Here is a 23,728-nt window from a genome sequence, read left to right as displayed (position 1 = left end):
CTGTAACATAAGTTTGACCACAATGCCTCTCAGCAAAGAAACCAGATACAAGACCTGCTGTCTTCCTGCATGTGATTCCAGTGGTGATGGAACAGGAAAGAGCCATTAGAAACAGAACCTCTTATCTGCTTGTGGTTAATTCTCTCAAGGTTTATACCCTCAGCGCTTCCTTATGCTACATCTACTTCTTAGACAAGCTTACCACTCTTATGGCTTCAAACGTAAATATCAGCATTTTTAGCTCATGATTTTCTCCTAAGTGTCAGACCAACTACTTTCTGGAAATCACTATGTGAATGTCTGAAAGTACCTCTAATTCAACATATGGTTGAATGGTTTTCCAACAATGGTTTTCCAAAAGTGAAACCATTTCCTCACTCAACAGCCTTTAGCCTCCTGTGTTTCCCAAATCAATTTTGTCATACTATTTTTTTTTTTTGAGACAGGGTCTCATTCTGTCACCCAGGCTGGAGAGCTGTGGTGTAGTCATGGCTCACTGAAACCTCGACCTCTTGAGCTCAAGCTATCCTCCCGCTTCAGCCTCCCAAGTAGCTAAGAGTATAGGCCTGTGCCACAATGCCTGGCTAGTTTTACAATTTTTTGAAGAGACAGGTGTTACTCCATTGCCCAGGCTGGTATCAAACTCCTGGGCTCAAGCAATCCTCCCACCTCTGCCTCCCAAAGTGCTGGAATTACAGATGTGAACCCCTGCATCTGGCCCTTATCATACCATTTTCTACCCGGTCACCTAAACTAGATACCTGGTAGTCACACCTGACTCTGCCCTCTCTCAGGCTCATCCTTACCTCTATTCTATTAGTCCACGTCTTGTCAATTCTATCTTCTAAATAACCGAATGCTTCTCTGTACTTCCCAGAAAAAATATCTCTTCCCAGGCCCGTAACATTTCTCACCCAGAATACTGCAATCAAGGGCCAATGACCTGATCGTGTCCTGACCCTCCCTCCCAATCCAGCTTCCACAGCTGCCAAAGTTATTTCTCTAATATGCAATTCCGAGCACAGCAACTTTACTTCAAATCTTCATTCCTTTATTCTTTATCCACAGGATAATTCCCCAAATCCTCAAAATTATATACTAAGCCTCACATGACCTGGGTTTGCTAAGCCTCCTGCTTCATTTCTTATTACACTTCTAAATATATCGTTCATTCCAGCCACACCAATATGCATCTCTCAGAATAACGCCATTATATTCTCATGTTCTTTTTCTACCGTTGTGATGTACTGTTTCCTCCTTCTTTGTCCATCTAGCTTCTATTGTTCTCCAAACATCAGGCTAATGTATTAACCACTGGCTGATCTAAAACACCCTGAACCTATGTCTTTATCAGAAAATTCACCTCTCTGGTGTTTCAATTCTTGATTTCCTTTATCTCCACAATTAGACTGCCAATTCTTTGAGGGCAGGAAATGTGTCTTTCATTTATGAATTCCAGTGTCCAATATAAAGCCTACTACAAAGAAGATGCTCATAAAATGTTGTGGGAGGATTCAAAATAGGACAGGTGGCTTTGATACATATTTATCATGAAAATAAAATTAGAGTAGAAGGGCAGGACATCGCTTGCAGGAAAGGAGCTGATGCCTTTGAAGCTCTCAGTCTCTCTGGTCAACAAACTAAGACTTCAGGTGCCATATCCTTCAGCTCTACGTAGGATATGAATTAACTAGGCCAGTCTCTACTTAGAATTAATGTAAGGCTCCAAATGGGAAAGCTACTTTTATTGCCACAGGTTTTACTGTTCTAGGACGATTCCTTGGGCTGAACAATTACTGCTATTGATTTTCCTTGAGTGGAATATGAAACCCCAAAAACGAATACACTAGTGGTTTTAATTAGGCAGAAAAAAATGGTTAACAGATTGTACTCTTAATTAGCATTGTTCATCCAAGTGTTTCTCATTCCATGACAATGGATTATAAAGTGAAGTAAAAATGGATTCCAGATTGGTAGTGCCTCAGATGTAGTGTTGGATGTACAGGGGATAAGATAATATACTAAAGAACTGCTTGGCGCTTGTCTAAGGAGGGCACAAAACACATGCAAAAAATAATCATCAACACTGACAGTCTGGAAGGCAAAGAGGCAGAATGCCTCTGGCCTGCTAACCAAAGTCACTATGTAGACAAGCTCTTAGGAAGCCAACAACACTTTATCATCCAATTATTTAACAAATGTGACCTAATTAGTTTGTAGGACTGGTTATAAAACAAAGCTAAGGCTGGGCGCGGTGGCTCACGCCTGTAGTCCCAGCACTTTGGGAGGCCGAGGGGGGTGGATCACGAGGTCAAGAGATCAAGACCATCCTGGTCAACATGGTGAAACCCCGTCTCTACTAAAAATACAAAAAATCAGCTGGGCATGGTGGCACGTGCCTGTAATCCCAGCTACTCAGGAGGCTGAGGCAGGAGAATTGCCTGAACCCAGGAGGCGGAGGTTGCGGTGAGCCGAGATCGCGCCATTGCACTCCAGCCTGGGTAACAAGAGCGAAACTCCGTCTCAAAAAAAAAACAAACAAAAAAAAAAACAAAAAAAACAAAGCTAATTGATTAAATGTTCTCTTTATGTACATTAATGGCTGAGTGAAAAATATTATGTATAATCTTTGTATTTGTTTGTTTTCTGTCATTGTTTTAAATTGAGATGTTAGAACTGAAGGAACAGCAATCCAGATTAAATAGGAAAATGCTACTGATCTTGGTTTATAAATGCAGGTCAAATCTTATTACAACAAATGCCAATTCAATGAAAATCTGCCTAATTAAAAGATTCCCAGGGTTCAGTTGATGACCCACTTCAAGATTTATTCAATAAATAAATATCAGATAAGCACTACAATTTGACCTTCCCTTATATTTGTTGCCTTTAAATATATCCTGTACCGAAACAATTTTAAATTAGCAAATAATAATTTGAGAATATTGACCAAAGGTTACCTGGCTCTTACTTTTAGGATAATTTTAAAATGCTAAACCATCCAAATTGAGTAGTTCCCAATTTTATAGAATTTATAAACGTTAGACCCAATAATATACATAGTGATTAAAAATCAAGAGCTAGAAGTGTCTAATGTATTTGGAGCTCAGAATTTTTCCTTTAACTACAAAGACTCAGAAGAATATATTTTTTTAATGTTGGAAAATTACTATCAAAAGAAAGTTTTACCACTAATTGTATGAACCCAGCATCTTATATTAGGGTTGTTTCATGGTATGTGAAAAGAGACTGAGTTTTCAAATTCTCATCAATATCTATGTGGTATGGTTCCTATTAGAAATGCAAGTGAATCTGGAAGTTATTCCGCTTTTCCTGAGTAACGAATCAGAGATGATCAGATGATCAGAGCTGCTACTCAGGGAACTCCTCAACTTTTAGACACAAAAAAGATGCTGAACTAATGGAAACTTCATATGAAAGCCAAAAGGCAGTTAAAAAATTATTTCATTATTCAGGGTCAACAGAGACCAAAACAGCAATATTAGAAGCATACCACTTGTAACAGTCATTCTTAGTGACAGTAGGAACAAGTGGGAACATGCGAAAAGGATAGATGAAATTTTCTCTAGTGAGGAAGAGGGATGTGTTTGTTTATTTATTTATTTATAGACAGAGTTTTCCTCTTGTTGCCCAGGCTGGAGTGCAATGGTGCAATCTCAGCTCACTGCAACCCTCGCCTACCAGGTTCAAGTGATTCTCCTGCCTCAACCTCCCAAAAAGCTGGGATAACAGGTGCCCACCACCATGCCCTGCTAAGTTTTTGTATTTTTAGTAGAGACAAAGTTTTACCATGTTGACCAGGCTGGTCTCCAACCCCTCACCTCATGATCAACCTGCTTTGGCCTCCCAAAGTGCTGGGATTACAGGCATGAGCCACTGTGCTCAGTCTGGATGTATATATTTTTTTATTTTTTATTTTATTTTTTAAAGACGGGGTTTTCACCATGTTGATCAGGCTGGTCTTGAACTCCGGACTTCAGGTGATCCACCCACCTTGGCCTCCAAAGTGTTTGGATTACAGGCGTGAGCCACCACGCCCGGCTGTGGATGTATATTTTTAAAAACCATGTTTAATAGCATAACTTTGTGTTCAGAGAATTTAAAATATTATTTTCAAAATACAAACTAGAGAAGGTAAACAAAAATCTTCTTAGCTGGTGAGGACTATCTTCTATATACAAGTGATTTTTCATTAGGGAGTATATTGGTATTCTCCCTATACATAATCTCAAGGCAAGCATTAGATTTTTATATTATTTTATTTTATTTTATAAAGACGGGGTTTCACCATGTTGGTTAGGCTGGTCTCGAACTCCCAACCTCAGGTGATCCGCCCGCCTTGGCCTCCAAAGTGCTTGGATTACAGGCGTGAGCCACCACGCCCGGCCGATTTTTATATTATTTTCAAGGGTCACAGGCATATGAGTACAGAAACACTGAACTGTGAAAAGTATCAGCTGCTGTTAGGAGTTTAAAAGTAAAGGTATAAGATAAAAATTTGTTTTCTAGTCACAGAAAAATCAACCTGCCTTTTGTTTCCTCAAGTTAAAAATAATAACTTAAGTTTGAGTTACAGTTTATAGTTTGCCTTTACTGCTTCTTGAACATTAGATGAAGGGTACAGTGTCCAAAATATTCTCTCCATGTCAATAGCTATTATTTTAAAGTTCTGAGGATATTTTCCTTATATGGGGGCATTTACTATTTAGCCCTGTTAACAACACTCAAAAAAGAATCAAACTTTTAAATGCCGGCTGAAATTTCAATCCTCTGTTTTGAAGAATGTTGGATTAGGGGCTGTCCCTCTGTAACTCTGTGCCATCTCTAGAAGAAACTGTATGTATGTATATAAGTCTCAAAGAAGTTTGGAAGAGGACAGTAAGAGAGCTGTCCTGACTTTAACTCTGAAATGCACATAGAAACTTCCCAGTATCTTTATTGTAAAGACTCAAGCATTTCCACTATTAAGAGAAATATGAAGACCCTGAAGCCCACAAGGTCTCAGGCTCTGTGGGGTCCATGGTCCCAGAGAATATGACTGGGATTTGAGAACCAGACACAGGAGATTCAATTACGGCCTGTCAATTCCCTCCCTTGGCCTATAAATACAGCTTTCCTCCTTCCTGCAATTTCGGTTTCCTGTGTCTCCATCAAGGATAAATTTTGGACTCCCACAGCTACTTAAGCTTTTAACTGTCATCTTTGCCCGTTAGCATATTCTTAAACTTGACCTTCAAATATATTTGAGACATACTCCAATGTTGCTGGGAATATGGGGTTTTAGAGTCAGAGATCTCAGAGGTGCTTTTTTTTTTTTTTTTTTTTTTTTGGAGACAAAGTCTCACTCTGTCACCAGGCTGGAGTGTGGTGGCACGATCTCAGCCCACTGCAACCTCCACCTCCCAGGTTCAAGAGATTCTACTGCCTCAGCTTCCTGAGTAGCTGGGACTACAGGTGTGTGCCATCACGCCTGGCTAATTTTTATATTTTCAGTAGAGATGGGGTTTCACCATGTTGGCCAGGATGGTCTTGATCTCTTGACCTGGTGATCTGCCCACCTCAGCTCCTAAAGTGCTGGGATTACAGGCATTAGCCACCATGCCCAGTCCAAGAGCTTGGAGTTTTAATCAAAGCTCCGCTGCTTACTAGCTGAGCAACACTGGGCAAGCTGCTACTCTTCTATGTATCTCAGTTTCCTCATATATAAAATGGGGATAGCAATACCCACCTTTCAGGGTAGCTGAGGATTAGCCAGTTACAACCAGGCATCAAAAGGCATATGAGCACAAGAACAGCATCACAAAACCAGTTGTTAAAGAATACTCAAAACCAGTTTTTAAAGAGTACCCTAATTAGCTGGACATGAGAGAAAATGAACTAGGCTAGGGAGATCTTAAGAGATGAAATCTTCATTTTATAACCAGTCCTTAGTGTCAGCAGCCTCCAAATGAGTCTTGCATATCTTTTACTCTGACATTAAACACATAAGCAACATAATGGAATATGAGTGGTATATGAAAATCAGCATTCTCTTTATCATAGTCTCAAGCCATTTGGACATTGGAAGTTGGTTAGAGTAAATTGATATTATTGTAGGAATCCACAGCCAGTGACCACTAAAATTGGGAAGCAGTCTCTTATTAAGCCATCTGTACTTTGGCTTCCTGTAATTCAGATTTTCTCCCATTGCGACCTCTGTCTAAAAGGCAGGGGTGAGGAGTGGTGAAACAAGGGTGGGGAGGGTAGTAGCAGCTATTAGAAGTGAGACAAGATGAAAGCAGTACCTAACTCTAAGGAAGCAAAGGAAAAACAGAAAGGGGAAAATGGGGGAAGGTCACCAAACAGGTAATTGTCGACTGCTCATCACATTTCTCTATGAGCTATGGTTATACTGGTGAACAGACATTAGTAAGGGGTTCTTTACAACTAAAGGTACTACTGAGTATGATAAGAGGGAAGGAAGCAAAGATAAACACCAATTGAAGTAAGGTGTTCAGTTTTGTAGACCTCGATTGCTGGCCACCAAAAAATTCCCAACAGCTAGTAGGGAGAAAGCATTCTGCGTCTCCTTGGGAAAAAAAGGTACCAGTCTATGTGTTGAAGAGACATTCCTGGAACTCAGTGACAGTAACATATATATTGGGGCCCCTCTTGGTGCTTTCACTAAAACTTGTGAATAAAAGCAACAATATTCTTTTGGTATTCTCATCCCTAGCTGAGGTCTTAGACCAACATGCCATATATCAAATTCTACTACATGGTAATTTATACTGTAAGAAAGACATTGAAAATGGATACAAAATAATTGGAAAATAAAAATCACACCAGTCTATTAAAGCTTCTTGCAGATTTTTTCCCTATAGCCTCCTAAATAAGAAAAATAAGAAGGAAAATCCTTCTTCTTACTCTGTATATACAGCAAAGCACAATCTAGTTCCCACAAAAGGAACTACCATACTGCCTGCTACCTAATATGCCCATCAGAGTTTCTCACCACTTGCAATTGGTAGCAGTTCTTGCTTTTGTCAGCTTCCCACAGAGGAAGACACTAAGTTAGATGCAAATGCCCATATGTAAATCACTTCATTGAGACATTCCACAGAGAAAATGGAGGAAAGTCTCAAATAGTTCTGCCTAGGACATCATAAACACCTCTATACAGCTGGTTGCCAATGGCCAAGAGTTAGTTCTTTGGATTTTAAGCATGAAATTTCCTGAAGGTACTTGGTGATTAAGTAGTAAAGTTCCAAGTGGCCGTAACTCCTTGCTCATTTTGGTCTTTCTCACAAACACACATACAAAATAGGCAAAGGCATACTCTACCTCACATACATACATACACAAATGCACACAAAGAACTCACACAACTGAAGCTTAATGTATATAGTTTCATGGCCATTTCAGAGCTTTTTCTCTTGAAACATAGCATTGACCAATAAAACACAAGAAAGGCAGTGACTAAAATAGCCATAGAAATTAAGAAAAGCCTCGTAAGATAAGGTGATAAGGACTGCAAAATCTTACTGTTAAGCAGTTTATAACTGAAGGTTAAAGGCTAAAAGGCACAAACTGTAGTCTGACATATTTAAGTCTGCTTTTACTTAAGATTATATTAAGTATTATGAACCAAAACCTCTTGCAGAGGATCTTACAGGGTCTTTACTTGCAAATTTTCTTTTTTCCTCTACTGATTCCCATATGCTCTGAAATCCCTTTGCGCTAAGCCTAACCCCCAAAGTTACATATATATATATATATATATATATATATACACACACACACACACACACACACACACACACACACACAAACACACACACACATTCTCTACCTTTGACACAGCTATGAACATATGTAAATAAAAAATGCTGCTTACTCGGAGCGTCTTGGCAGTCGGGGAGGGAGATGCTGGGGGAGAATCAGACTGAGATTTCCTATTCCGAGTGAATTCTTTACTTCGGGTATATAAAGAGGACATGGTTCCTTAGGATGTAGACAGACACTCAACCACTGGATTCTTCGCACAAAGCTGAGAAATTTCCCCTGTAGGTTACCCTCACAGAATCTCTCCTTTTGAGTTGATGCAAGATGACTTTGGATAGAACTAAATAAAGGATAAAAGCAGCCCTGTAAATTATAGTCTTGAGCGCTGAACCAGTCCCCAGTTACACAGAGTCTGAAAGGCGTGTTCCATCAATATTTTCAATTCAGTTTCAACCACAGGTTCTCAGGACTGGTAGCTTACCGTACGTAGAGGATACTGTGCTGAGCAACACCTTTTATGCCTAGATTGGGTCCTTGATTCTCCTCAAAGGACACTTCTTATTGAAGCTGGCTCTCCAATAAAACCTGAGTCTAGGTTCCCGATGACACCAGATTAAATCCCAGAGGAAAGACGACCTTGGATCCTGCTGGCAGTGAGTCTGGGAACAACTACTATCACTTTATCCAGAGGGAAGAAATACAAATCCGGTGGAAATCATGCTGTCTTTCCTTAGCTTGACTCCACTGGGCTGCAAGGCATTTGGAACTACTATGATAAATTCAGGTCAAACAACTTAAAAACAAAAACAAAAAAAAACAACAAATAAGGAACCAAGAGTTTATAAGAAGGAAACAGTCTGAGGAAGTCAAGTTTTCCTAAGTCCTCCCAGACGAAGCTGCTTTTACATATAAACACTCACAGTCATACACACATCTTTTCCCCTCCCCTCTTCTATTTTCTGACATTCCAAATCCCTATTCGCTCACTGAGGAATGCTGGAGAGGAGCCAAGGGCAAAGATTCACTTTCAACTCAGAATTCGGGTTGCCACTTGTAGGAGGAAAAGAAAGCCTGCCAGCTTCTAGGAATAAAGGGAGGCTCTTTGGGGGCATGCCCAGGGGCAAATCTCACCAACCTTCCAGTGTTCCCTGCCTCAGAGTAGGCAGCAGTCTCTAAGATGACTGCTCTGAATATTATGAGAGGGGGATTTTTCAACTTCTAGACCTCTTAAGTAGCAATGCCCAGACAGAAACATTAGTCAAAGCACCTTTGGGCCTTTATGTTCAATTTTAATGAGATGTCATTCCTGTTGCACCATGAGGAAGCAAACTGAAGCTCTGGCTCACTAGAAAGAAAGCTCTCTGTACATTACAGACCTTACTGGCTGGATCTGTAAGTGTAAAGCTTACCAGAGTTTCCTAAGATGCCACCAAAATCAGGGAAGATGACAATGGAAAGGGTATAAAGGTGAGGGAAAATAAAGAAGGGTCAGAAATGAAGAGAGAAAACAGAGACAGTAGTGCAACTGCAAGACTACAGGACTCAGTAGTATAGGGAAAATGAAATTAAAAAGAGAGGAATTTATTTGCATGGTGTTGAAGGATTTTGGATTTGACCTTGAAGAAACATCTAAAATTTAATCTTTTGCACTCTGTTGTTACCACTACACTAACCAAAACTTCTAGGCCAAATGCTATCTAAGCTGACGGGTTTATCCCCAAAGTAACAACTCTATTCTCTCTGGATTCTTGGAAACGCTATCCTGCTTTCCCTTTTTCCACATGAAATTTATACTTTTCACTTCAGACTTTCTCAACATGCCTTTCCCTCTAATTGCCTTGACAACTTCTTTATTCCTGTGATCAATTTTGTGAAATTAAATCAAGGTAAGTGATCAGCTGCTTAGAAGTTTGTCTGAAGAACATAGGTTGAAAAGAGTTTCATAAACTCATTCTTTTAGATTGGGAATGAATCAAAACCCCTTTATTAGGGGTCCTGGAAATTATTCAGTTTTCCTTAAGAAGACTGATCAATTCTATCATAAACCAGAATATACTGTGTCTCAAAGGCCAATTGTCGTAGGTTCGGTGGCTCACGTCTGTAATCCCAGGACTTTGGAAGGCCGAGGTGGGTGGATCACCTGAGGTCAGGAGTTTGAGACCAGCCTGACCAACATGGTGAAACTCTGTCTCTATTAAAAATATAAAAAGTTAGCCGGGCATCATGGGGAACACCTGTAGCCCCAGGTACTCAGGCGGCTGAGGCAGGAGAATCGCTTGAAATCGGGAGGCAGAAATTGTAGTGAGCCGAGATTGTGCCATTGCATTCCAGCCTAGGCAACAAGAACGAAACTATGCCTCAAAAGAAAAAAAACAACAACAACAACAAAAAAACAAAATGCCAATTATCTTGGGAATTCAGATCTTCTATTATGTATATTATGGATACAGTTTATATAGTTAATCTCATCTGATAAGAGGGAGTCTCCATTAAATCTTTTCGCTTAAAGAAATACTGATGTAAACCTAAATACTAACATTCCCATTCTTGGTAGCATGACTGGCTAGGGAAAAGTTAGTGACACTTTTTTAATATGTTGAATGAAAGTCACCAGTTTACATTATTCCTTAAAGGCATGGCAAGAACAACTTAATCAGACACAGTTTCCTGACCTGTTTCTGTAAGGTTCATACAGTGATTTCATCTCATTGGTGATTAGAGAGGGAATGTAAACCTCTTTTACTTCAAACTGGCCTCTTTTTACTTCGATCTTATGTCCACTTCTAGGAGTAATAACAACGACAAACTCTTTTTTATTTTGTAAACTGTTTTAACATATATTATCTCACCTGGTCCTCTCAACCACACTGAAAAGTATATCACTATACAGTCATACCCTGCATTACTGATGTTTCAGTCAACAAACCACATATATGATGGTGGCTGCATAAGACTATAATGGAACTGAAAAATTCCTATCACCTGATATTTACCATACTATATTGTTAATCATTGTTTCAGAGTGTACTTCTCCTTCTATTTATATGCAAAAAAGTTAACTGTAACATCGCCTCAGGCAGGTTCTTCAGGAGATATTCTGAAGACGGCATTGTTATGATAGGTGACAGCTCCATGTATGAAGAAGACCTTCCAGTGGAATAGGATGTGGAAGTGAAAGACAGTGTATTGATGATTCTGACCCTGTGTAGGTCTAAGCTAAGGTGTGTGTGTCCTAGTTTTTAACAAGAAAGTTTTTAAGTTAAAAAATAAAAATAGATAAAAGTTTATAGATTAAGGATATAAAAAAATATTTTTGTACCACTGTATAATGTATTTGTGTTTTAAGCTAAGTATTACTGCAAAAGGGTCAAAACATTAAGAATGTTTTTTAAATGTATAAAGTAAAAAAAATTATAGTAAGCTAAGGTTATTTTTTACTGAAGAAACACTCACCACTTGCTCACCAACTCACCCCAAGCAACTTCTAGTCCTGTAAGGTGCATTCATGGTAAGTGCCCTATACAGGTATATAATTTTTTAATCTTTTATACAACATTTTTACAATATCTTTTCTAGGTTTAGACACACAAATACTTACCATGTTCCAGCTCTAGAGAATTCAATATAGTAACATGCTGTTCAGGTTTGTAGCCTAGGAGCAACACACTATACCATGTAGCCTAGCTGTGTAGTAGGCTATGCCGTCTACATTAATTCACTCTATGACGTTTGCTCAGGGATGAAATTGCCTAACAATGCATTTCTAAGAATGTATTCCTGTTGTTAAGGGATTCGTGACTGTACTACTATCTTACAGATCAAGAAAGTGAAGTTCTGAAAGGTTAAGTGTCTTGGCCAAAGACATAGAGCCAGTAAGAGGGAAGCAAAACACAACTGCCTGAAGAATAAGCTTTGGTTGATTAAAGTGAAGTAAAAACAGATCTGAAAAGATGTAACAATTCAAATCCTTCTGTAAAATTCTGAGTATTTGAGACACTTGCAGGAACACATCAGATACATAGAGAAACAGAACTAAATTCTCCAGAAAGTGGAATGTAAGTTCGTTCTTTCTTCACCTGTCCTTTTGTAGATTTAACTTTTTTCAACACAGCCAACAAGCATTTATTGTTCCTTTCTGACTGAAAATACATTAATTCCCCTATGAAAATAAGAACGGAATGGAAATATTCTTGACCACAGACTTCTGAAGGATGAGCTTTGCAAACTACCACTTCTTTAGAAAAGAACTCATTCCAGATAAGTAGGATAGGATGCTGGGTTCATCTATTTTATTTCTTGCAGGGACAAAAAGTCTATAAACATTAGGGTATTGTTATAACTGAATTAAGAGCCCCAGGTAGTCAGCTCAACAGAGTTTCCAACAAATATAAGGATTATCAAATAGAGAAACTGCATGTGTTTGTTTTTGAGATGGGACACATCAAATGTGTGAATAAGCCAATAAAATGCCTCATGATGTGAATCCTAATCATCAACTCTCATTGACTCAACTCTCCCAAAATTTAGTAAAGGAAGAAATTAATGAACCAGTTGAGTAATTTCTACTTTTTCCTCTTCTTATTTTTTAAATTGAAAAAATCTAAATGGCATGGTTTAAGGGTGATGTTTGGTAAAATGCTCCCCAGTGATGATTCCCAATGCTAGCAATATACCGCAGTGCCGTACACATGGTTTGGGAAGGATGTGGATTTGAGGTCAGATATCCTGGGTTGAAATTCTAACCCCTGCTTAACTGCCTGACATGATTAAGTTCTTCAGCTTCATTGAATCTTACTTGGTTCACCCCCCAAATAGTGATAATGATGCTTATTTACAGAGTTGTTATATGGTTTAGGGGACGGACACACACACACACACACACACACACACACACACACTCATCATCATCATCATCATCATCATCATCCATCACAGCACCTAGCATGTGGTCATGCTCAATACATGGTCATTATCACAAAAAAGTGCTTGGTTAACATGCACATATGCATTTATAAAATATATGTAAGAACCTAAATGAAAATCTGAAGCAAAGAGCGTAAATATCAGTTTTTATATTCTATGCACTTATTTTCCTTGTGAGTATGTAAAAGGCTACTATACTAGAAAGAGATGACAGAATCTCCTTTTCAAATGCTTTAAGGAAAAATTTATCTCTACCTATCTTCTGCCTTCCCTCTTCCCAACTTTCCTTATTTCTTAGAAGGCGAAACCCTGGCAATAAGAGGAGGGTACAGTGGTGAGGTTGTAGCCTGGTCTACTTAGGGGATTTGCTTTATACAAGGGATTGAGCAAATAAGTACACATACTAAAAATGGCAACTAAGTTTCTCATTGTTGGAGAAGCCAGGCATAAATACCAAACTGGGTTGCACTCCCAATAGGTTAAGGCATTCTCAGTCACAGGATGAGACAGGAGGTCAGCAGAAGATACAGGTCACAAAGACCTTGCTGATAAAAGAGGCTGCGATAAAGAAGCCAGCAAAAACCCAAATACTATATATTGTGCCTACTCAATTTATAAACTAACCTACCAAAAAATTGATTTGAGGAAGAGGCAGAGACATTTTTGAAAGACTAGGTAATGTCTACCTAACTACTGATCTCCTTTGAAACCAAGATGGCGATGAGTGTGACCTCTGGTTGTCCTCATGACTCATTATCCGCTAATTATAATACCTAGCATGCTAAGAGACACTCCCACCAGTGACATGGTGGTTTACAAATGTCATGGCAACATCAGGAAGTTACCCAATATGACCTAAAAAGGGGAGAAACCCTCAGTTGCAAGGTGGGAGGGGGAATTGCCCACCCCTTTCCTGGAAAGCTCATGAATAATCCACCCCTTGTTTAGCATATAATCAAGAAATAACCATAAAACCAGCAGCCCTTCGGGCTGCTCTGTCTATGGAGTAGTCATTCTTTTATTCCTGCAATTCCTAAATCAACTTGCTTTCATTACTTTACTTTATGGACTTGCTCTGAATTCTCTTGTGTGGGATCTAAGAACCTTTTCTTGGGGTCCAGATCGAACTTTTTCTGGTAACAAAACCACAAGATCCTTCAAGGCCCAAAGGAGATCAGTAGTTAAGTAGAAGTTACCTAGTCTTTCAAAAATGTCTCTGCCTCTTCCTCAAATCAATTTTTTGGTAGGTTTATAAACTTCTGAGTAGGTACAATATACAGTATTTTAGTTCAGATTTAGGTAAGAAGGTGATGAGTCAAGTATTACCAGTTAAGAAGTATAGTTTAAGATCTCTGTTCCTCCTTTTGGAATGGGGCTGTCATTTTCAGGCCTATTTATGAATATAAGATGCAATGAATATATTTTCATTTTTATTTTCAACTGATACTTTTCTTCCATCAACTAACAACTATTAAGTTCATATTCTATGCAAGGTACTATTTAGGGATAGGGATATACAAAGTAAGACATGATTCATGTCTTCAAAGAGATTATAGGAAATCTCAAAATTTGTATCATGACAAAGATCTCCATACTGTTAATATTAATATCAAGCCCTACTGTTCTATATAATTTTATATAGTTTCTGATCTCATACTAAACAATTTGCTTTTAAAGGAGACCATCAATAGCACACAGCCAAGTCAGAAGACACTCAAGAATTCATAACAGCTTCCTTTACTATTCTATGCTTTTATAGTGACGTTTTATTACTGGGTACTTAGAACGGCCACAAATATTACTCGGGGGCAAGAGATAAATAAGAAGTTCCAAAGGAAATAGGAGGTCCTTTGTCACTTCTTTCTTCTGATTTTTTCACCTCAATCCTGTTTATGTCACGTGACAATCCTCCCCGTCTGTGGGGGATGGAAAGGATAAATAATGATAACTCACATTTAATGTTGACTCCTGCACAGATGCTCCTGAGTAAGGGAGACATATTAGGGACTTTACCACAAAATGAATCACTTACCATCACTTCTCCTTTGAAATGAATCATTTTAGAATAGTCAGCCTTCATTCCACATGTAAAGAAATGCAGAACAAAAAAATGTCATGTAGGCCAGGCGCGGTGGCTCAAGCCTGTAATCCCAGCACTTTGGGAGGCCGAGGCGGGTGGATCACGAGGTCAAGAGATGGAGACCATCCTGGTCAACATGGTGAAACCCTGTCTCTACTAAAAAATACAAAAAAATTAGCTGGGCATGGTGGTGCGTGCCTGTAATCCCAGCTACTCAGGAGGCTGAGGCAGGAGAATTGCCTGAACCCAGGAGGCGGAGGTTGCGGTGAGCCGAGATCGCGCCATTGCACTCCAGCCTGGGTAACATGAGTGAAACTCCGTCTCAAAAAAAAAAAAAGAGGAAAAAAATGTCATGTAATTCTTTCAGAGTAACAAAAGGCCTTTGACACGTGTTTTTTGTGAACAAGCAATAAAAGCTAAAATCAGACCAACAAAATATATCCACTAACAGCTTATGCATACTCTAGTGAGTTGCTGGGAGTAGGGGGAGGAGATAGTGCTATTTTGGAATACAAGGCAGCAACAGAGAGGCAAAGCAATACAGGATCTATAAGTTGCATAGCATAGAGCTCACAATAACTTTACTAGCCAACAAAATGTTCCCAATCTTGCTCTTATATATTTAAATAATCATGCCCTAGGGTTATGAATGTTTAAGTCTCAGAAACTCTAATTTAAGGGTAAGAGATTATAAAAGCCCTTTAAGAAAATCATTCTTAAGGTCAAATTTTTCTCCCATGATCTGGATTTAAAAAAAAAAGCAAGAAAATCATTCTGCAAACCTGTCCTAGAATTAGTTCAGGAGTTTAGTACTTTGCAATTAAATTTAAGTTTAGCAATGGCTTACAAAGGAAAACAGAAGTGAAACCTACCTCTTTTAAATGTAAACATAGCTTTTCCCCCTTCACACTTTTTTTTTCACACTTTTTCTAACCTTCACACATAGGCTAGAAACATCAATAAAGGTAGAAGGGGCAGAGGTTTTTCATGGGGAGCGGAAGGGGCAACACTTACTACAAGAGCTTTTGAAAATATGTGGGCACACTGGTTGTCACAATGATTGAAAGGTGCTATTGGCATTTCAAATGCCAGGATCAGGGATGCTGAATGCTTTCTATGCTGGAAACAGACCCACATAGTGAAGAATTACCCTGCCAAATGCTCATAGCACCTTGATGAGAAAAAAAAAAAATGCCGAACTGTTCAGAAGCACTAAAAGGGTATATTACATATTTTTTGATTAGCTTAAAAGTAGCAAAAGGAAGCAAAAAGAACAAAGCAGGAGGCATCACACTACCAGACTTCAAACTATACTACAAGGCTACAGTATTCAAAACAGCATGGTACCAAAACAGAGATATAGACCAATGGAACACAACAGAGGCCTCGGAGGCAACACAACATATCTACAACCATCCAATCTTTGACAAACCTGACAAAAACAAGCAATGGGGAAAGGAATCCCTGTTTAATAAATGGCATTGGGAAAACTGGCTAGCCATGTGCAGAAAGCAGAAACTGGATCCCTTCCTGACACCTTACACTAAAATTAACTCCAGATGGATTAAAGACTTAAACAGAAGACCTAACACCATAAAAACCCTAGAAGAAAATCTAGGCAAAACCATTCAGGACATAGGCGTAGGCAAAGACTTCATGACCAAAACACCAAAAGCATTGGCAACAAAAGCCATAATAGACAAATGGGACCTAATCAAACTCCACAGCTTCTGCACGGCAAAAGAAACAGTGATTAGAGTGAATTGGCAACCAACAGAATGGGAAAAACCTTTTGCAGTTTACCCATCTGACAAAGGGCTGATATCCAGAATTTACAAAGAACTAAAACAGATTTACAAGAAAAAAACAAGCCCATTCAAAAGTGGGCAAAGGATACTTTACAAAAGAAGAAACATATGAGGCCAACAAACATATGAAAAAATGCTCATCATCACTGGTCATCAGAGAAATGCAAATCAAAACTACATTGAGATACCATCTCACACCAGTTAGAATGGCGATCATTAAAAAATCTGGAGACAACAGATGCTGGAGAGGATGTGGAGAAATAGGAACACTTTTACACTGTTGGTGGGAGTGTAAATTAGTTCAGCCATTGTGGAAGACAGTGTGGTGATTCCTCAAGGACCTAGAAATAGAAATTCCATTTGACCCAGCAATCCCATTACTGGGTATATATCCAAAGAATTATAAATCATTCTACTATAAGGACACATGCACACGAATGTTCATTGCAGCACAGTTTACAATAGCAAAGACCTGGAACCAACCCAAATGCCCATTGATGATAGACTAGACAGGGAAAATGTGGCACATATACACCATGGAATACTACGCAGCTATCAAAAACGATGAGTTCGTGTCCTTTGTAGGGACATGGATGAACCTGGAAGTCATCATTCTCAGCAAACTGACACAGGAGCAGAAAATCAAACACCGCATGTTCTCACTCATAGGCGAGTGTTGAACAATGAGCACACATGGACACAGGGAGGGGAGCACTACACACTGGGGTCTGTTGGAGGGAAATAGGGGAGGGACAGCAGGGGGTGGGGAGTTTGGGGGAGGATGGCATGGGGAGAAATGCCAGATATAGGTGAGGGGGAGGAAGGCAGCAAATCACACTGCCACGTGTGTACCTATGCAACAATCTTGCATGTTCTTCACATGTACCCCAAAACCTAAAATGCAATTTAAAAAAAAAAGTAGCAAAAGAGTTCTATATAGTGTTAAACACTGAATAGGTAGCTTTAAAGCATATGATTTATCCGAAATTTTTGTTAAGACTATAATTAAGAGTTAGGGAGAACTGGGGAGATAGTTTCCTCAAATTCTTCAGATATTACAATTTAAATATGTACAGTTGTACAGAAATTTAATGTCAAGAAAGGTGTTTTAAAAATTTAGGGAGAAAAGTACGGAATTTCAGAATAACTTTTATAATAAATAAGTCCATTTAGTTCTCAAAGAATCTGTGGTAGTTAAGTTGTGCTTATAATCTGTATGCCAGGCAAACATAATACCACCTGGTAGCAACATACTTAAATTTAAGCTCACATGTTTGATAACAATGAGTTTCTTGAAAATGTCACCTATAACTTTAAGAAGGTTCAGAAAGTCTATGGAGATAAAGTTTTGCTCTGTTGCCCAGGCTGGTGTGCAGTAGTGCAATCACAGTTCACCACAACCACCACCTCTAGGTTCAAGTGATTCTCCTGCTTTAGCCTCCTGAGCAGCTGGGACTACAGGCGCATGCCACCATGCCCGGCTAATTTTTGTATTTTTAGGAGAGATGGAGTTTCACTATATTGGCTAGACTGGTCTTGAACTCCTGACCTTGTAATTTGCCCACTTCAGCCTCCCAAAGTGCTGGGATTACAGGCGTGAGCCACCGTGCCAGCGTAAGTTTTTTAATTGTCATCAACTTGATTTTTAAAAATATCTTGTTAGTTTTCTTTAAAACCTATAAATGAGGCTGAATGGTCCATCAGGTGCTAAGATATTTCACATTTTTAGTTAACCGCAGAGTTTTAAGGAAAAGGCCCTAAGAAAAGCAATCTATTTATGATTCATCTAGAAATTTAAATACTTCAACTAGTCTTCATAGTTGTGAATTTACAGCTGATTCAGAAATAAAGGCTGCTCTGTTCATCTGGGTTTACTAAAAATACTCCCTCCCAACTACTGTTTTAAAAATAATATCAGAGATCCTGGAAGGGTATAGGAAAGACTCTTCCTAGTCAACAATGAATGGGCATGCATCCTTTTTGCTTTGCAGATACTTCTGACATATACAGTGTCAATGTTTGTTCATCTGTTAGTTGTCTATTTGCCAACTATATACAATTTATCTTAGGTAAAAATACTTTAAAATAGTTGAAGATGAAATATGCCATTGTACTACTAGGTTTATCCTCTCACTTCCTTTATTCTCAACTATTTTCTTTGGTGGCAACTGAATCCTCCAGGTATCTAACTAATCCTTTTTATGCCTTTCACATTTCCACTGAAGATCATCTTGTCCCCTTCATTAGGGCTCTGTCAGGAGAGATTTAAGCTTTGGTTCTAGCTAAAAAATATGGCTGTAGCTCTGAAGATAACATAGAAGTTTCACCCTATGCCTAAGATTTCAAATATATGTATACATTTGAAAGAGTATTATTCTTTGGCCAGATTATTTTTGCTCATGGCAGGTAAAAAACAATTTGTGCATATGTATGAAAAAAAAAAAAAAACCTTTCAATCCCCATATAATAATTCAGAAATAAAGTTCCTTCAGCTAGCTATGGAGATGGGGGAAACAATTCCCAGGGTACACACATTAATGGTCCTGTCAACTCTGCCATTCTCACATTGCAATGCCAATGCAATTCCACATAAACACAATTATGCTGAGGCAAACACTGTTGCAGAGTACAAGAACTACATATGCACTGCTCTAAGAAATACAACTTGTGAGGTTCATGAGGCATGACAATGTTTGTGGCAAACAGGACCAATGTAAGAATCAAATTAATTAGATTCTTAGCATCTACTGCTTAGCATGCAATACAGTAAACAACTAAGCTCCAGGATGACAACCACCACAAATTGTTCTGAGCACAAAGGACATGTAAGAGCCAATAACTGAGTGTCCCAGGCATGGTTCTAAGCCATTTGTATGATGTTAGTAACTAGGCTGGTCAATTTGGGTGGTGATAACAGTGTGCTACTAAAGTCACAGAGATTCAATCTCTATATAACTTAGCATCATATTAAAACAAACCAAAATTTTTTTCTATGCCACAGACTGTCGGTGACCAAGCTATCTTACAAATACATGCTGTTGGCCATAATACAGACCAAGAATGTCCAAAACCTATCATTACAACTGGAATCAAAGAAGAAAGCAGGTCCACACAGAAAGTCAAAGTTCCAATCCTTAAAACCTATGCCACTAGGTATAATCAAAAAATGTCTTTCTAGTGCTGTTTGTAGGAAGTATTCAGACTTTATTTTTGTCTTTCTTACCCCAGTTCTTAGGCTCTTTTTGTTGTTAATAAACAAGTTGGAGCCAAGATAATCTAGTGTAGATTCTAGCTTCCCTCTTTTTATTCTCTGAAACAGTTTATATAAGACAAGTATTATTATACTTGTTCTTTGACAGTTTGATAAAATTCATCCCCCAAACTACTCTAGGCTTGGTGTCTTTGGCAGGAGGTTGGGGAGGTGGTGGTTAAGTATGATTAAATTTCTTTAAAGTTTATTGGACTCCTTTGTTTTGCCATTTCTTCCTAAGATATTTTAATATTTTATGTTTTCCCAGAAGAGTGTCCACTTAAATTTTCAAGCTTGTTATAAAGTTGCCCAAAATAATGTCTTATATTTTAAATATAAGACATTATATTTTATATAATTTATATATTATATAAGAATTATTTTTTCTTAATTTTGTCTCTATTTTTCTTCCTAATATTATTTGTTTACTCCTATAGTTTTTCTCTAGATCAGCTGTCAAAGGTTTACTGCATTTTTACCTCCCTGATGAGGCTTAGGGTGCAGTGGCTGGAAAAAGCAAGATTCCCTGGTTATGCATGCAGCTCAACTGTCGTGTTGCTTTAAGGGACCTTGAAGACATTTCCCCCTCCCTACTGTTGGCCAAATGACTGCCTCTGGTCTGTTTTAGATTGCATCCCAGGCCCCAGACGAGCATGTAAGATCCCTTTGAGAAGTCCTTAGAACACTGTAGTCAAGGTGGACACTGGAAAGTAAAAAGGCTTATTGAAGTTTGTATATCTTTTCAAAGAATAGCTTCTGGTATTAACACTGCTATTCTGTTTTCTGTTCATTAATTTCTACTTTTATCTTTATTTTACTTAATTTGAGCTTACTCTGTTTTCAGCTTGAGTTGAAAGCTTAGCTCATTTATTTTCATTCTAATTTTTTAACCTTAAACATTTATTTAAGGTTATAGCTTTCTCTCTTTAGCTACTCTACAAGATCAAATGTGAAGTAATTTCACTGTTGTTCAGCTCTAAGTATTTTGTAATTCTCATTATAATTACCTCCTTACCCATGCAGTATCTACAAGGAAGCTTATACTTTTCAAAAGTCTTCTTTTCTTCTCCAGCTTTTTGTTGACATTACAAAAAAATTATAACTCCTCCATAATCTCAATTCTATATCTCTACATCCTGTCTTTCCACTAGGGTGACCCCGAACTATCCTTCAACCTCACGGAATCTCCACGGTCACTCATGCTCTTGATGTCCCTTCACTCTCCTCTTTAGCTTACGTTCCATGAGTTATCATTATCATCATCACTTTCCCTCTCTTTCTTCATAGTGCTTGGCAAAACTATAACCTTGTTTAAATCCAGTTTTCTGCCTACTCCACACCTGCACCTGTGCAACTAAATGTGGCTGGAAAAAAAATACAACCATGCTCATTGGTCTCAACTTAAATTCATTATTTTGAACCACCAGTGGACTCTAATGTACACACAGATACTTCCTTTGTCTATGTACTTTTCTAGATAAATACTTCACCACTTTCCCTTTTAAATCAAACACCCAATACTTCCCTCCCTCATGTTTTTCCTTGGCTGCTGGTCTTGCTTTCTATTTCACTAAGAAAACTGAAGCAATCAGAAAAGAACTTCCACAGACTATCATCACATTTAACCACCATTTACCATCTTCTCACCTGTTACCACTGATGAACCTAACATGCATCTATTTGAAGTCAAGTCCTTCAACTTGTGCCCTAGACCCTACTGAAGGACCTTATTAGAGCAGTTCTCCATTCTTCCTTCATCATCTTTTTGTTGTTGTTCTCCACTGAGATAATTCTCATGAGCAAACATGCCACTTAAAAAAACACCCTTTTCCAGCTAGGTGTGGTGGTTCATGCCTCTAATTCCAGCACTTTGGGAGGCCAGGGAAGGAGGGTCACCTGAGGCCAGGAGTTCGAGACCAGTGTGGTCAATATGGCAAAAGTCTGTCTGTGCTAGAAACACAAAAAATTAGCCAGATATGGTGGTGAGAACCTGTAATCCTAGCTACTCGGGAGGCTAAGGGAGAAGAATCACTTGAACCTAGGAGGCTGCAGTGAGCCGAGATCACGCCATTGTACTCCAGCCTGGGCGACAAGAGTGAAACTCCATCTCAAAAACAAAAACAAAAACAAAAAACAAAAAACACCCACCCTTTTCTTGACTCTATCTCCCCAAAAACTGCCACTCCATTTCCTTGCCAGCCCCTTCATGAAAAACTTATCTCTAAAAAAAATTAACTTTTTCAATGTTTCCAATTCCTCTCTTCTCAATGTGGCTTAAAATTACTTCAATCAGGCTTTCTGTCCCACTATTCCAACAAAACCACTCTTATCAAGGTCACAATGTTATAAAAATCAATGGTCAGTTCTGTTTTTTTTTTTTTTTTTTTTGAGACAGTGTCTCACTCTGTCACCAGGCTGGAGTGCAGTGGCGCGATCTTGGCTCACTGCAACCTCTGCCTCCCAGGTTCAAGCAATTCTTCTGCCTCAGCCTCCCGAGTAGCTGGGACTACAGGTGCATGCCACCACACCCAGCTAAATTTTGTATTTTAGTAGAGACGGGGTTTCACCATGCTGGCCAGGATGGTCTAGATCTCTTGACCTTGTGATCCGCCCACCTTGGCCTCCCAAAGTTCTGGGATTACAGGCGTGAGTCACCGGGCCCGGCCAATGGTCAGTTCTTAGTCTTCCTCTTACATGACCTATCAGCAACATTTAACACTGTTGATAACTACCTCTTTCTTCATACGTTTGTTTTTTCACTCACACCGGAAAGGACACCAGATACTTCTTGGGCCCTCTTCCCTTTTCTATATTGTCTTTCTGTTATCTGTTAAATATCATCTAAATGCTCAACAGCATTTTGGCAGATCTGTATAACCAAACTGCCAAAATTTCCAGTTGGATATCTAACAGATATCTCAAACCAACATATGTAAAATTAGATTCCGGCCAGGTGCAGTGGCTCACACCTATAATTTCAGCACTTTGGGAGGCCAAGGTGGGCTAATCACTTGAGGTCAGGAGTTCTAGACCAGCCTGGCAAAAATGGTGAAACCCTGACTCTACTAAAAATACAAAAAATTGCCAGGTGTGGTGGCAGGTGCCTATAATTCCAGCTATTTGGGAGGCTGAGGAAAGATAATTGCTTGAACCCAGGAGGTGGAGTTTGCAGTGAGCCAAGATCGTGCCACTGCACTCCAACCTGGGTGACAGAGTGAGACTGCATTCAAAATATAAAAAAAATAAAATTGTATTCCTAAGAAGTCATTATACAAAAAAAAAAAAAAATATTTGCACATGCATGATTATAACAGCACAATCTGCAACTGCAAAAATTTGAAACCAGCCCAAATGCCTATCAATCAATGAGTGGATAAAGAAATTGTGTAATGAATACACACACACACACACACACACACACACCCCATGGGATACTACTCAGCCATAAAAAGGAATAAAATAATGGCATTTGCAGTGACCTGGATGGAACTGGAGACCATTATTCTAAGTGAAGTAACTCAGGAATTGAAAACCAAACATTTTATGTTCTCACTCATAAGAGGGAGCTAAGCCATGAGGATGCAAAGGCGTAAGAATGATACAATGGGCTGGGAGCAGTGGCTCACGCCTGTAATCCCAGCACTTTGGGAGGCCGAGGCAGGTGGATCCCGAGGTCAAGAGATGGAGACCATCCTGGCCAACATGGTGAAACTCCGTCTCTACTAAAAAAATACAAAAATTAGCTGGGTGTGGTGGTGCATGCCTGTAGTCCCGGCTACTTGGGAGGCTGAGGCAGGAGAATTGCTTAAACCTGGGAGGCAGAGGTTGCAGTGAGCCAAGATCGCACCATTGCACTCCAGCCTGGTGCCTGGCGACAGAACA

General features: G+C 39.0%; 1 protein-coding gene and 1 pseudogene across 12 annotated transcripts in view; one reads left to right on the top strand and one right to left on the bottom strand.

Moving 5' to 3' along the window:
- Positions 1-23,728, bottom strand: part of PPP1R12B (protein phosphatase 1 regulatory subunit 12B) — a 243,447-nt gene that overhangs the window by 42,981 nt on the left and 176,738 nt on the right. Inside the window, exon 1 of one of the 12 annotated variants that reach the window (XM_032288770.1) lies at positions 7,898-9,942. The exons of 10 other annotated variants lie outside the window; for them this stretch is intronic. In XM_032288770.1, coding sequence (XP_032144661.1) covers positions 7,898-7,999 — 102 coding nt within the window. In that variant the 5' untranslated portion in view covers positions 8,000-9,942. Of the gene's footprint in view, positions 1-7,897; positions 9,943-23,728 lie in introns of those variants that run through there. One more of the 12 variants, XM_032288765.1, reaches the window with a different exon arrangement.
- Positions 20,314-20,428, top strand: LOC116559143 (annotated as a pseudogene).

Source organism: Sapajus apella, unplaced genomic scaffold, assembly GCF_009761245.1.
Source record: "Sapajus apella isolate SASKATOON/1434 unplaced genomic scaffold, GSC_monkey_1.0 scaffold22, whole genome shotgun sequence".
Classification (NCBI taxonomy): domain Eukaryota; kingdom Metazoa; phylum Chordata; class Mammalia; order Primates; family Cebidae; genus Sapajus; species Sapajus apella.
This window is presented reverse-complemented; position numbering and strand designations above follow the sequence as displayed.